Below are 13,884 nucleotides of genomic sequence, written 5' to 3'. Positions count from 1 at the left end.
GATACATTCTTAGTTACAAATAAAATTAAAAATGAAATTACACATCACATAATATTCACACCTTTACATGTCTGTTGTCAAGTCCCTGGGTAAATTCTGCAAACTCCTCTCCCACTCTGAAGACAATAATGTAGTTTCTCAAGGTGCTGAGAGTTTTGATGATGTACTGATCTCCTTGTTGCTCAATCACCTTCTTCAGCTTCAGCTTCAGAGCAATCTTTCTGAGATACGCACTAATACCTAAAGAAAAAAAAAAAAACAAGCTTCCTTGAACACAGTGTACAAAGACTGCTGCTGTCAATCTGAGGCTACAAACATGTCAATCATACCCACGCATACCAGAACTTACAAAACTACTCTTCAGCTATGTTGCAGCAATTTATTTCAACATTTAAGTAAGTTTCAAGTAATTTAAGTGGTTCACAACATTATTTACCTACATTCTGAACCATCACACATATCTAAGCAGAGTGCATTAGAAGAAGTACTCAAAATGTATCTGTACAATCAGTTAAAAATAAAGTTACTTCAAATTTTAAGCAAACTAAAGAGATAAAAGAATAATAAGTAATTTATTTGTATTTGTTTTTGCACTGGTCTGATTTCTATATCTATAAATCACATATTATTCAAATTGAAACTCAAATTTGCTCTAAACTTACCCAGTGCCATCATGTAGCCCTCAAAGTTGACATTGCTGACCATGTCCCATGTTCCACAGAAACTGGTGGGCATCTTGACTTCCTATTAGATCCTACTGAAAACCTCAGTTATTTGCCCAAGATGTAGCTGTCAGTCTCCAGCACTGATCAGAGGAAGCTGTGGGAAAGCAGACCACGGGACAGCTATAAGGACAGGTGAGCTCTCACCCCATTCGCCAACACCTGAGCATCTTATGAACAGGGAGGGGCTTAACCAGGTCAAGTTCGGGACTGAAGCTGGGCGGGTCAAACTGTTCTCAGGTAAACAGCCTGTAAATTTGCCCCAGGCACTTGAGCAGACAGAAATATTCAGAATACACATCTGTCAGTGACAGTAAATCATCTAACCTCACGTCATGTGATAAGACTAAAAATAGCATATTTCCTTTGTTTATTTTATAAGCTGACAGATAGACAGACAGATAGGTGATCAACACTGAGTTAGTTTTGCATATCCTACTTCTTGCAAATTAGTTAACCGGTCACAACCTTTGATTCAGCTGTTATTTTGTGGCAGTTAAAGTTCACAGGCTTAGATTTAAACATACCTGACAGCTCAATTAGAATTAATCATCCTCCAGTGTTCCACCCAACCTAAAAAATGTGGATTAATCTGTTGAGCTATAAATAACATGCAAGTAATAAATACAGTTGTTTCAGTTCCAGACACTTTAGTTACTCTCAATCAAAACTAACTAAGAGAATCATTACTTTAATAAGAGCCATTCTAATCAGTCAGAGAGTTGTTGTTGTCATTGTCTCTGTATGTTAACAAGGAGGAAATGGAAACGAAAGCACATTAGTGTAAAACAAAAGGGAAGTTTATTGAAGTTACTGATGAAATTTTTTTTTGGCTAGATCCGGAAAGGCTGTCTTTGCAGTACTGTAAATTGTTATCCCATTGTATAATACATAATCTCTATCATTTCAGTTACATTTATTTAGCATCTTATAAATGAAACAAATAAGCTCTAGTCATATACATACATATTACAAAAGGGCTTCTGTAAGATTGATGTGTCTACTAGGAAGAAAATTGAAACAAAATAAAACTGAGGCAAATATTCAATAATTTACCTACTTTTATGGCATAAATCACAATAAATATAACAGCGTTGTTTGTGTTCGCCTCTTACAAGTCTTGTATGAATGCATTATAATTGGAAGACTAGACAAATGTTGTATAGCACCTAAACTGTTTGTTGCCGTTCTTTTAAGGTAGTGTTTAGCTTGAAGAGGCACCAGTGTATCTCTGGAGAGGTGCAAGGACCACCCCGATGTTTTTCTGCTCGCTCTCTTCAGTGTAGAGCTTGTGTTCACGTATGTAGTTGAGCACGCTGTCGGGCAGCAGGTATCTGACACTGCAACCGCGGCGAATGGCTCGGCGGACATGAGTGGCCGAGATCTCATTTGTAACCCACTCCTGAACAATATGAATGTTTTTACGGTGCTTCCACAGTGTGTCCGACTGATGGATGAATTTAAGAGGTTCATTACCACTACGCGTAATGCAAACTAAACCAAAGCGGCCAACAATTTCCTCAATGTCCTCCTGCTTCCACAAATTGGGAACACCAAAAGATTCGAGGACGTCAGCACCACAACAGCATCAGACGAGTGCCATCTATGTGCAAGAAAGAAAGAATAAACATAGAGAGCAGTTTCCTTAATAGTGTAATAGTGTAATTGTCACCATCGCATATTGTTCTAACATTATAAGAAATTGTGAAGTTGAATTCAAATTTATGGTAGCTTAAACATCCACCTTTTTAATAATGTAAACATTTCAATAATGTATTAATTGATAGGGAACAAGTAATATTTGAAGTATAAAATGCTTGAAACAAGGAAAAGCAGATATTTAGATTTGAAGTAGCCCATAAGCTAGAGGCTTCATTATTAATTTACAATAGGAAGCAGGAATTGTTATTTTATGACTATTTAATTTACTACTACTGAATAAGCCATTTTTATGTTCTTCAGATTCGCAAACAGTGAAGGTGTCATGGTACACACCCTGCATAGACCTGCACTGGTGTATGCGAAAAGCCTAGCCTTAATACAATGAAGCAATAGACACAGCCAGAGCAGACATGTTGCTGTTTATGCAAAAGGGTGGAGATGTCACATTATGTAATACAAAACTTACCTCTGTTTTGAGGAGCTGATGAAGCCACATAATGGTTGTCCTCGATGCGTCTCTTTTTTCCATATTTGACAGTGTCCACATCGTCATTGTTCTGCTCTTGAGCAAGTAATTCATTGTAGTGATGCCTGACAGGGAAAAAAAATGAAAAAAGACAAAATAAACTAATTTTAAAAAGACAAAAAAAGAGACAAAAAAAAAAAAAATGAAATAACTAGGCAAGGCAAGTTTATTTGTATAGCACAATTCATACACAAAGTAATTCAAAGTGCTTTATAGAATAAGAAATACATTAAAATCATAATAAGAACAAATCAAAACATAAATAATCATGAAGATTAAAATTAAAAAAGAGAGACATAAATTGGAGAGAAGAGTGCGGGATGAAAACCTTTCAGTTATATGCACAGTTAAACAGAAATGTTTTGAGCCTGGATTTAAACAGCGTCACAGAAGAGGCCTGTCTCACATGTTCAAGAAGACTGTTCCAGGTTTTAGCTGCATGAACCTGAAACGCTGACTCCCCTTGTTTAGTCCTGACTCTGGGCACCAGCAAGAGGCCGGTCCCTGAGGTCCTCAGAGTGCGAGATGGTTTATATGACACCAACATGTCACAGATGTACTTTGGTGCTCGGCCATGGAGAGACTTGTACACAAGCAGAGCTGATTTAAAGTCTATTCTCTGAGGCACAGGAAGCCAGTGCAGAGACCTGAGCACAGGACTTATGTGCTTGTACTTCCTAGATCGAGTAAGGACCCGAGCTGCAGCGTTCTGGATGTTCTGCAGCTGTCACACAGCTCGTTTGGAGAGATTAGTGAGCAGACCATTACAGTAGTCTAATCTATTGGAGACAAATGCATGGATAAGTTTCTCCAAGTCTGCTTTAGACAGTAAACCTTTGATTTTTGCTATGTTTTTTAGATGGTAAAAGGCTGCAGATGTTATTGATTTGTGGCTGTTAAAGTTCAAGTCTGAGTCCATTATTACCCCTAGATTTCTTGCCTGATTTGAAGGTTTTAGAGAGAGACTGGAGGTGACTGCTGACACTGTCCCTTTGTTTCTGTGGACCAAACACTATGACTTCAGTCTTGTCAGAGTTTAGCTGGAGAAAGTTGTTTTGCATCCACACACTGATCTGTTGGATGCAGTGACCAAGTGAGTCCACTGGTCCATAGTCTCCTGCTGCCAGAGAGACGTAGATCTGAGCGTCATCTGCATAATTGTGGTAGGACACGTTATTGCTGCTTATTAACTGGCCTAATGGCAGCATGTAGAGATTGAACAACAGGGGGCCCAGGATTGACCCCTGAGGCACCCCACAGGTCAGGGCCATGTGATCTGAGACAGAGTTTCCAATTTCAACAAAATACTTCCTGTCTTCTAGATAGGACTTGAACCAGTTTAGTACAGTACCAGAGATGCCCACCCAGTCCTCTAGTGTCTGTAAGAGGATCCCATGATCGACAGTGTCAAAAGCAGCACTCAGATCTAACAGGATCAAAACTGAGACTTTGCCTGCATCAGTGTTCCTGCATCAGTACTAATTGAAACCAAAACCAGTATTGAAAATAGATACTGAATTCAACATACCAATATTGAACAAAAATAAAATTTGACCTCACTTGAACAGTTTTGGAGTATTAATGAACTTTATCAATACCCATATAAAACTAAAGTTCAACATAACAGAAAGCACTATTATTTTGTGCTGAAAAATACATTCTTTTGAGCAAGTGTTCTTCTTTCCATCATTGTGGCATCAAAACTGGTATTGAGTATCAAGCCATTTCCTTAGTATAGTTTAACATCTGAGTATTATACTAGTAGAGTAAAAGAGAATAAAATGTTTGTGAAAAAGTAAAAGCCAAACATTCCACAAATCTGGGAACCAACCACAACAAAAACGCCACAAAACAGGCTGCAGCAGTCAGTCTGTTGTTTTTTGATGTTCTTTAACAACTGGACAACCACATAGTGTTGTGCTAAGAAGTACTGTAATAAATGTTTTAAAGTAAGAAAGAAAAGAACATTTTTAATCATTTTAGGTAATTGGTTAAAGTTAATTACTGTAAATGTTCAGTAACTTCCCAATACACAAGCTGTTTTAAATTAATTAATACCCAAAGTGCTTTACAGTTCATTGCTCATTCACTCCACTGGTGGCAAGCTACTAATGTAGCCACAGCTGCTCTGGGGCAGACTAACAGAAGCGAGGCGGCCAATCTGCGCCATCAGCCCCATCGACCACCACCAACACCCTTACACACTGCACTTTCTTACAAGGTGAAGAATGTAGGTGAAGTACCTTGTCTAAGGACACAAAGAATGTTTTTCACCACTGGCACCCCACTGTAACACATGGAATTCCCAGTGATCTCCCCTCCAAGTACGAACCAGACCCAGCGTTGCTTATCTTCTGAGATCTGACGAGATCAGGTTTTAACAAGCCAGTATGGCCTTCTTCTTACTTACTTATCTCATTGATTGACCTTGTGACAACGTTTTTAGGAAACTCATTTTCATAACTTTTAGTTTCATAATTGGAGAGCTGATAACTCACCTAACAACTTTAGTTGTCTCTAACCATTCTGCCTGTAAACACTCCCAGGAGTCCGCTGTAATCCAGGAGTTTTCTGAAGCCAGTCGGGCCATCTCCAGACGATGTCTGGCCTCAATTAAACCTTTCTTTTTGTAGCCATCACCAACTGGAGAGATAATGCCTTTCACCACTTGGTAACCTGAAACAATAATATGACAATGCACTCAAACAGAAAAGAAGACCCCATTATTCAATGTCACTTTGTCTTTACATTTCAGTCATTAATTATGTTTGCTACTAATGACATTTGGGGGACAGTATAGTTAGCATAGTATGTTTATGAAGATAAAACAAACCCTGCAGTGAGTGCACGATGTTTGTGTGCAACTGTGTATCTAAGACAATAATTGTTTGGTATAAGCATGTACCAGAGTCTTCCAAATGGTCTCGGGCTAGTTCAAACATCCTCAGGTGCATGTTGGTGATTGGGTTGAAGGAGCCACAAGCCAGCAGCACCACTCTGGTCCCAGCTGTCCCATCCATATCTCATGCTGAATCCACACTCACTGCAGTAGTACAAAAAGGACACAAACAAAATTAGATGTAAAATGAAAAACACTACTAAGATGGCTTTAACTAGTGATGTGACGTTCTGTGTCGAGGCTTCGAAGCGTGTGTCGAGTAGGGAGGGGGCGTTTCCGCGATGCGCGTATCGAGGCTTGATTCATTTAGGGGAGGAGCTGAAAATGATGACGTCCGAAGCCTCACTGCCCGGCTGTACCACGTGACTGATTCAGGAAATGGTTCGGATTTTGCTGCGATTTCCATTTTCATCATTTTCAAATAATCATTTTACATACTGCCAGTATATAGATACACAGTACACTGCCATCACTACAATATACATGTTTTGCATACTTCTTTATTTTGCTGACAGTTCTATTCACAGGCTTTCTGCAAAATGTCACACACTTCAAATTCATGTCAACTGATATTTTTGTGTCCAGTAGATGTCCTGCTAGAGCAAATGAAGCTTCAAGAAGCTTCGCGCTAGAGTGAACCAATTGGATGAAAGGCTTCAATGCGTCTTGAAGCTTCATTTGCCCATCACTAGCTTTAACACATATGTCTGTTAGCTATATTTGTATCTTAGTTTAGCTATCTAGCTCTTAGATCTTAGGCCAGCATTGACAAATTGATAGCCTCTGTCACTTTATTGTATGAACTCACGTTGCATAACTTGCACAATAATGGTAAAATAATCATACTGATACCAGTCGGAAAGAAGCTAGCCCACAGCGTGCTACTGATTTCCGGTAGGCTACGAACTACAATGGTGTGGTGTTCACTGAACGGTAGATTTCGAAAGTTCTAAACAAGACTCCCTCAATTGAGAACAATCCTACATCTATTTTCTCGACATTGTAAGCTTTTCCTCATCTTTTTTGTTTTTATTCAAGAAATAAGATGTGAATTGAAAATATAGTTAACGTTATTTAATTTTATACACTACTTTTGGATGTGTATTAATAATTACAAACAGAACGACATTCATGAATGTAGCAGGAGAGCTGCGAATGTGATTGGTTAACACACCCGGAACAAATGAACCGCACCCACAGGCTGTAAGTAAGCTTTAAAATGACAAAAATACTTTATAATAAACTCCTCAAGCACATTTTACTGGGCAGAAGAAGAAAATGTAACTGTTTCTTTTTGACAGGTCTGGGTTCTCCTTCTGACCGCAGTTTATAAACAGGTGAAGGATCATTTTTAGCCTGCTAGCTAAAACTATCAATAATGCTCTTATAGAGAAACTCCACATAGGATAAACATAAAATAATATTTACACAACAGGGTAATAATGGGTAACCCATTTATACCTTCACGTTACCCCCAGATTTCCCGTGCATGTTATCGGGAGCTTGGAGTTTCTTCATTGTTTTTATGTGCCTTTCTTACATTTTATTAGTACTTTTACTATTTTTACTTTTTTATATTCGTTATTGATCACAGTTTCAGATAACCATGGCATCCCGTGGGAAAACGGAGACTGGTAAATTGAGGCAGAATATGGAGGAGCAGCTTGACAGACTGATGCAGCAGCTTCAAGACTTGGAAGAATGCAGGTTCGTTTGGCACACTTGCAGTCAATGCTGCACAAAGAAATAGCCTTCTCGACATGAATATAGATCTTCACAGAACAAAATAAGCATTCGAAAAAGAATATATTGTTCAAAAGCTGTACTCTACCTCGTACAAAAATAATGAACCTGGAATGATTTTCAGAGAAGAGTTGGATGAAGATGAATATGAAGAGACAAAAAAGGAGACACTGGAACAGCTCAGTGAGTTTAATGATTCCCTGAAGAAGATCATGACCGGGGACATGACTCTGGTAGACGAACTGGGTGGTATGCAGCTGGTATGAAAGACAGTACCATATTTATAAAGATAGAAATTATACACATTGTTTACATTCTCCATCTGTAAATGTTGTCACCAGGCAATCCAAGCTGCCATCAGCCAAGCATTCAAAACCCCAGAAGTCATTCGTTTATTTGCCAAAAAACAGCCGGGGCAATTGAGGACCAGGCTGGGAGAAGTAAGAACTGAAATTGTTATTATTGCTAATTGTATGATATTTTTAGAGAAAAGGTGGTTGTTAAATGAAGTATAATTTAATGGTCCAGTTGAGCAAAAAGAAAAAAGAAAAAAAGAAAAAGAAACCAAAGAAGTAAAGGCTTGCAGGACTTATGATTTATTAAAAAATTAACTATCCATTTCTGCAGTACAGTTGGTCTATTGTTGAGGTGCCTAACTGTTGTGTGACATTCTGCACAGATGGACAGAGATGTCATGGTGGGGAAATTGCCACGGGATGTCTACACTCAGCAGAAAATGGAAATCCTCACTGCCTTGAGAAAACTTGGCGAGAAGGTGAGGCTCTTGCATGTTGAGTGGAGAGTTATTGTCACGTTCAGGATGATTCAGTGGCTCATGAGGCTGAGTATGCAACAGCTGTTATTTATGGCAGTCATTTGGTCAGCTCTGGGCTGATGTAATGCATGCTACAAGTAGATTTCTTGTTGCACTTATAATATCCACATCAGATAATATTACTTGAATCATCTGTCATTTATGTCATTTTGACTAGTTCATACATGTTTACTTAAAGTATTTGATTGGTTTCAATGTTGCTGTTTAAAAAGGTTGTCTGCTTTCATTTATTTGTGTAGCACTGGTATATGGTAATGGCACTTATATGCAGCAATGCCTTGTTAGGAACTGAACATATTTGGGAAAACATATTTATTATTTTTGTAATTTATCTTTTTTTGTATTTACTAACCAATTATTGCATACATGATGGATTTTTAAAAATATATTTTATTGCAAATTATTAAACTTTTCTGAACATTTTCTGACAGCTTACTGCAGAAGATGAGTCGTTCTTGGCAGAAAACGCTACAGCAAGTCTGAGCCAGTTTGAAAAAATCACTGCAAACCTAGGTGAGACTGACATGATTAAAATTATTTAATCTATATTTATTTTTAATATAATCGAATATATGATAAGGTATACTTGATGGCAGAGTACTTAAATTCAGTTTTCTTTATTTCAGGATCTGAGGATAAAATTATGGCCTTAGCAAGCTCTGGTGTGAAAACCAAGGCATAAGCAATTTCTATGTGACTATGATATGTGCCAATTTACACTTTATTGTAAATAACTGGTGCACTTTGTGGTGTGGCTATAGGGGCTAACACGTTTTCTAGTATTCTTTTATAAATACCAACTTTTGTAAATGTATTGTCTGTTCAGAATGAAGTAGGCTGTCCTAAGGTACAGACAAGATCAAATACAAAGATGTGTAAATTAATGTAGTTTACCTTGTTGACACAATGTGGATATTATTTTGTAATTATGTATGCAGTATTTCTATTGTTTGTATTTGTCATAGAATAAATAATGTGTGGTTCTGAACTTCTTATTGATTGCATCTAACAGAACATTGAGTTCGTGATTGCCAATTTCTTGAGGAGACAATTTTGCATACTATATGCATTCTATTTCACATAGTTTGACAAGTAAATAAAAATAGAAACAAAAAAATTACCCACTAAATTCCAACTGTATATAGTTTATGATTATATTTTTCCGCTTTGTTGATGACATATGCGCACACTGCGTAGCATAAACATGACGTGTGCATGAGTGTTGATGGAGGTCGGAGGGGTTCATGGTGCAGATTGGTAACCTTGCGGTGGCTACAACATAAGCGTACCACCACTGAATATTGAGTGAATTAATAAATTGTAATGGAACTTTGAGCCATAGTGCCATATACAATAATACATTACTAAAATCCTTTTATAACAGTTACAACTTGCACCCAATATATTTTGTCAACATTCTACCAGAATTTTTATTCAGCAGTGAAAATAGCCACAATTGCTCTATTATCGTCACTAGGGGGCGCTTCTGTTTTATGAGTTTCTATTGAACAGGGCGTCTACCTTCCCAGTACGCAGTGTCCTACCTGAAGCTACTGCAGTGAAGAAAGGAAAACAACATCACACCACATTTATATCCCATCTCATCATCCTTTATTTTGTTCACGAGCAAGCATCGACTTTACTACAATTTGCCTTTGAATTGGTAGAAAAGTGAGAGCAGCTCCAACAAGCACAAAGGAAGAATTCAAACATCCTGAAAACAACTTTGATCTTTCAATTTTGAAGAAGAAAAAAGAAAAAAAAAAAAAAACAGACATAAAAAGAAAAACATCTGAAGTGCTGTGGACATGTGATTTGAGATTTAAATAGTGTATTGCGTTCTTTTCAACATGGCATCATTCAGTCATTATTTGTGGGTCATGCAATGTCCTCTATTGTCTTTCACATTATGGCTGCTATTTAGATTGATAGGCAGTGACATTCAATTCAACTAATGAACACCTAGTTCACGAGCTGATCGTAAAAGAATAAAACCTGAAAAATGACAATGATTCTGATACTATACATGAAGTTGTGAATAATGTTTTATGTAATGAAATTGTGAATTCTGAGTCAACAAGCATCATTATATTCCTGTGAAATACATGCTGCCCTCAATACCCTCTCTCAACAACCCAGGCAATAAGACACTTCAAAATGACTGTCTACTATACACAAATAAGTAAATTTAACAGTATACCCATGTATGCTGCCAAAGCAATTTTTCATATTTCATGTTTCTGTACAACATTTTAGAGATTGAGTTTCAGAACAATATGATTTAGTACAATATCTATAGAAGATACAATTATGGAGCTAACTACACATCAACATGGACACGAACAGCTATGTGAAACACAAACTATCAATGCTTTATGAAATTAGTGTAATCCCCAGCTTTGTAAGAAATGGATAAAAAATGTATATTAATTAATATGATTGGTAAAAAGGCATTCCCATCTTGACAAGTTCAGACCTAAACATGTGCAGGTCATCATGAAGGGAGACTGTTCACCAACACAAATAATAAAATCATAAATTAATCTAAATTACAATTGTGCTACTAAAATTTGCAAACATACAAGCATTGATTATTGTAACATACAACTGACAAATTTGAATAACATTCTTCTTAGCCCAAATTAAAACACATTTTACGCCGTACCTTGACAAACATGAATGTGTGTTGAGGTGAAAACTATTTACAATGAGTTTTGCAGTTTTAGTAGAAGCAGTGTTTGATATAATTTTTCCAAATGAATTGCGCCACACCAAAAGCAGTTTACCAAATATAAACAAAAAAATTCAATCAACTCTAAAATGTACATAAACTGTCAACAAACCAATTCAGAATCCATTTAACATAAATGTTCTTAAAATCTTCAAGGCTCCACAAAGACTGCAACTGTAGAAGCTTGAAGATTTTCTGTCTCCTTCAGACAGTTAAGATAAGATAATATCTGCTGACAAATGTGCATATGCACTGTAACTGAACTCAAGTTTGCACTTCCCAAAACATATAGCTTTGAATGCAAGCATTTCACCAAATATCCACAACCCTTTATACAACATCAAAATATTTGGGGAAGGGAAATAGAGAACTGCTACTGTGCAATTTAAGCAAGAGCTGAAACTTTAGGAAAGAAGACAAAGCTCTTTGTCATGGAAACCTCCTGCATAAGCATGACTAGACAGCTTTTTGCAGTAATTTAGCCACATGCTACAGCTTCTTTGTAACACAAGTATTGGACACAACTTTGCATTATATATTGGACCCAATGGAGAAAGGCCATCACTAAGACACTGACTAATTACATGGTTTCTTTATATTTACAAAAAATGTTAAAAAGCATTTCTCTAAATGTGATGTCTCAAATTCAGTCATGCACTAAAAAAAACAGAAGGGAAAAAGCTGGTTACTGATTCAAAGCTTATTCACTGTCAACTATAACTCAAGCTGTGATTTTGCTGCAAACTTATCTAAAACATAAAGCAATAAGGAATATTGTACATTGGGACTCGGTTTGAAAGCCGTTCAAATTAAGAAATGAAAATAAAAGTGCAGGGTTGGCTTCCGCAAACAGTTCAAAACAAATGTAGGCCAAGTTTTCCTGGGAATTCAAACATAATAAATAAAAAAAATTGTAAAATTCAGCAATCCGGTGATGACTACACTACACTGAGTACCACCACTAAGAACAACAGGAAAATCTTGACCATATATATATGTATTTATATACGCTGAAGTAAATGTATGACTTGTATTTTTACATGAGGGCTCCTCATAGACGTGTGATGGTGGTGGACATGTGTGTTGTGGAAGGAGCTCTGGTGCATTTAGTATGTGAGAGTGGAGTCGTCCCACTCCAGCTGCTGCTGTCTGCTGGCTCCGGGCTGGTCCTCTGGTTCTGGGCCCTCATCCTCTTCGCTGCTGTCCGACTCGGCACTTGTGATGTCATCTTCCTCCTCGCCTTCCTCGCTCTCCTCCTCCTCTTCCTCCTCCTCCTCACTGCTGTGCTGGTCCTCATACGTCTGTGGGAGACAACGCGTTATGATGTCATCATCACACTTAAAATAGCCTCTCCTGGTCCAAACACCATCTTCAAAAACAAGTGTTTTAACTGTGTCATGGGCAAAACAAAGGTTGCATCTAATTAAGATAGCATCACCCAATACATTTACACAGGGACTGGATTCTGATAGATCTTACTGACATTTGTAACCTGGCACAGCAAGATGGATTCTCATCCAAAATCCAAATCCAAAAACTAAAACAAACATGGTGACACCAAAAGACATAATTCAGCCTCTTTTAGCGTCAATACGGACTATTCGGTTTGTGAAAAATGTGCAGAAGGTAAGAGCTTTGTGCATTTGTGGATAGAGAATATGTTTGTGTTTTTCTCTCAACTGGCTTGATTGTCCAGTTTGTTCTGCTATTGTGACTCTTCGACCAGTCAGATGCAAATAATTGCCGTCACATTCTGCATTTTCTAAACGCTTTCAGCAAGTGCCATCCCAGAATGATAATGTGTAGAACTCAATTCAGAGTCGTACACATATCAACCTGATGTGAGCCAGGTTATGACATTTGGTCATGTTTACACAAACCAGCAAGTATCTGTTATAGTACCAGTAGATTTTTCCCGTAGTTTAGGCACGAAATACATTGATACCATGATAATTAGCATCAACATACATTCCACAGTAACAGTACATGTTTAGTAATAGTATATTTAGGATTACTATTTTAATTCACTGCAATATATTTTACTACTAATGACTCACAAAACTATCCCATTTGTCACATTCTCAATTTAACATTTTTTTATAATAGGTATGAAATATTAAGATCAAATGCCCATTAAGAGGGCATTTCTTTCACAAGCCTGCCAAAAATTTACTTTTCTTTCCACAGAACAGGCCAAACTAATCTAACTAAACTAAACTAACTAAACAATAAAACTAAACAATAGTTACATCCCCTCACTGACACTTTAAACATGAGAACACATCTCAAACCCACACCCACAAACTTAAATGTCAAAAACAGCTTAACTTAACACATTTTCTCAGTTTCACCTCAAGTATATTTTGTGAATAAAGCATTACCTCCATGGGGTTGACAGTGATGGTGAGCGCAGAGTCGTCCCAGTCCATCTCGTTCTCTTTTCCATTCTCCTGGTCCCTCATGGTGCGCTGGTGGGCCGCGCGGATCCTGAACACGCCCAGGATTATCATGAACACCAGGAAGCTGACACACACCACAATCACAATGGTGGCAGCACTGGGAACCACTGGAAAATACATAGATAGGCAATTAAAGCTAAAATAAGGCTATTGTCAAGGACACACTGACATTCCCCTTATAAGCCTATTAAAATAACAGCAAGTGTTTTTGATATCTTTTTTCTCTTTTTTGATGCTACCTTTTATGTTGTGAAGCAAAACATCTGGATATAAACATAAGTCACTAAAGACAACCCTCAAATTATAT

At 37.4% G+C, this 13,884-nt stretch overlaps 4 protein-coding genes across 4 annotated transcripts in view; 1 reads left to right on the top strand and 3 right to left on the bottom strand.

Annotated features, from left to right (window-relative positions):
* Window positions 1-55: 55 nt before the first annotated feature.
* On the bottom strand, window positions 56-987 carry rbp7a (retinol binding protein 7a, cellular). The gene is made up of 2 exons (XM_055165917.1): window positions 663-987; window positions 56-240 (listed from the first exon to the last, which is right to left on the bottom strand). The coding sequence occupies exons 1-2, from the start codon at window positions 733-735 to the stop codon at window positions 56-58; spliced, it is 258 nt and encodes an 85-aa protein (XP_055021892.1). The 5' UTR covers window positions 736-987.
* Window positions 988-1,500: 513 nt separating this feature from the next.
* On the bottom strand, window positions 1,501-6,703 carry nmnat1 (nicotinamide nucleotide adenylyltransferase 1). Its single transcript, XM_055165807.1, is given in 6 exon segments — window positions 1,501-2,305; window positions 2,307-2,325; window positions 2,851-2,975; window positions 5,409-5,586; window positions 5,816-5,953; window positions 6,618-6,703. Coding segments are annotated over 5 exon segments (816 nt in total). The 5' UTR covers window positions 5,931-5,953; window positions 6,618-6,703; the 3' UTR covers window positions 1,501-1,926.
* A 121-nt stretch (window positions 6,704-6,824) lies between these two features.
* Window positions 6,825-9,375, top strand: lzic (leucine zipper and CTNNBIP1 domain containing). The gene is made up of 8 exons (XM_020929486.2): window positions 6,825-7,012; window positions 7,111-7,146; window positions 7,404-7,516; window positions 7,677-7,812; window positions 7,894-7,992; window positions 8,232-8,327; window positions 8,819-8,900; window positions 9,014-9,375. The coding sequence occupies exons 3-8, from the start codon at window positions 7,416-7,418 to the stop codon at window positions 9,067-9,069; spliced, it is 570 nt and encodes a 189-aa protein (XP_020785145.1). The 5' UTR covers window positions 6,825-7,012; window positions 7,111-7,146; window positions 7,404-7,415; the 3' UTR covers window positions 9,070-9,375.
* A 375-nt stretch (window positions 9,376-9,750) lies between these two features.
* clstn1 (calsyntenin 1) overlaps window positions 9,751-13,884 on the bottom strand; it is a 41,166-nt gene continuing 37,032 nt past the window's right edge. The window contains exons 16-17 of the mRNA XM_020929483.2: window positions 13,500-13,684; window positions 9,751-12,419 (exon numbers count right to left, since the gene is read on the bottom strand). Coding sequence (XP_020785142.1) covers window positions 12,225-12,419; window positions 13,500-13,684 — 380 coding nt within the window. The 3' untranslated portion in view covers window positions 9,751-12,224. The remainder of the gene's footprint in view (window positions 12,420-13,499; window positions 13,685-13,884) is intronic.

Source organism: Boleophthalmus pectinirostris, unplaced genomic scaffold (genome assembly GCF_026225935.1).
Source record: "Boleophthalmus pectinirostris isolate CB_2022bp ecotype Guang Dong unplaced genomic scaffold, ASM2622593v1 HiC_scaffold_8, whole genome shotgun sequence".
NCBI classification, from domain to species: domain Eukaryota; kingdom Metazoa; phylum Chordata; class Actinopteri; order Gobiiformes; family Gobiidae; genus Boleophthalmus; species Boleophthalmus pectinirostris.
The sequence above is the reverse complement of the archived record's forward strand: the minus strand, read 5'-3'. Positions and strand labels throughout refer to the sequence as shown.

Bases quoted from the DNA above. Each gene is read 5' to 3' on its own strand.
- rbp7a (XM_055165917.1), bottom strand. From the start codon at position 735: ATGCCCACCAGTTTCTGTGGAACATGGGACATGGTCAGCAATGTCAAC. The intron at 241-662 runs GTAAGTTTAGAG...TTTTTTCTTTAG, and splicing joins GGGCTACATGATGGCACTGG to GTATTAGTGCGTATCTCAGA.
- lzic (XM_020929486.2), top strand. From the start codon at position 7,416: ATGGCATCCCGTGGGAAAACGGAGACTGGTAAATTGAGGCAGAATATG. The intron at 7,993-8,231 runs GTAAGAACTGAA...CATTCTGCACAG, and splicing joins TGAGGACCAGGCTGGGAGAA to ATGGACAGAGATGTCATGGT. The intron at 8,901-9,013 runs GTGAGACTGACA...TCTTTATTTCAG, and splicing joins AAAAATCACTGCAAACCTAG to GATCTGAGGATAAAATTATG.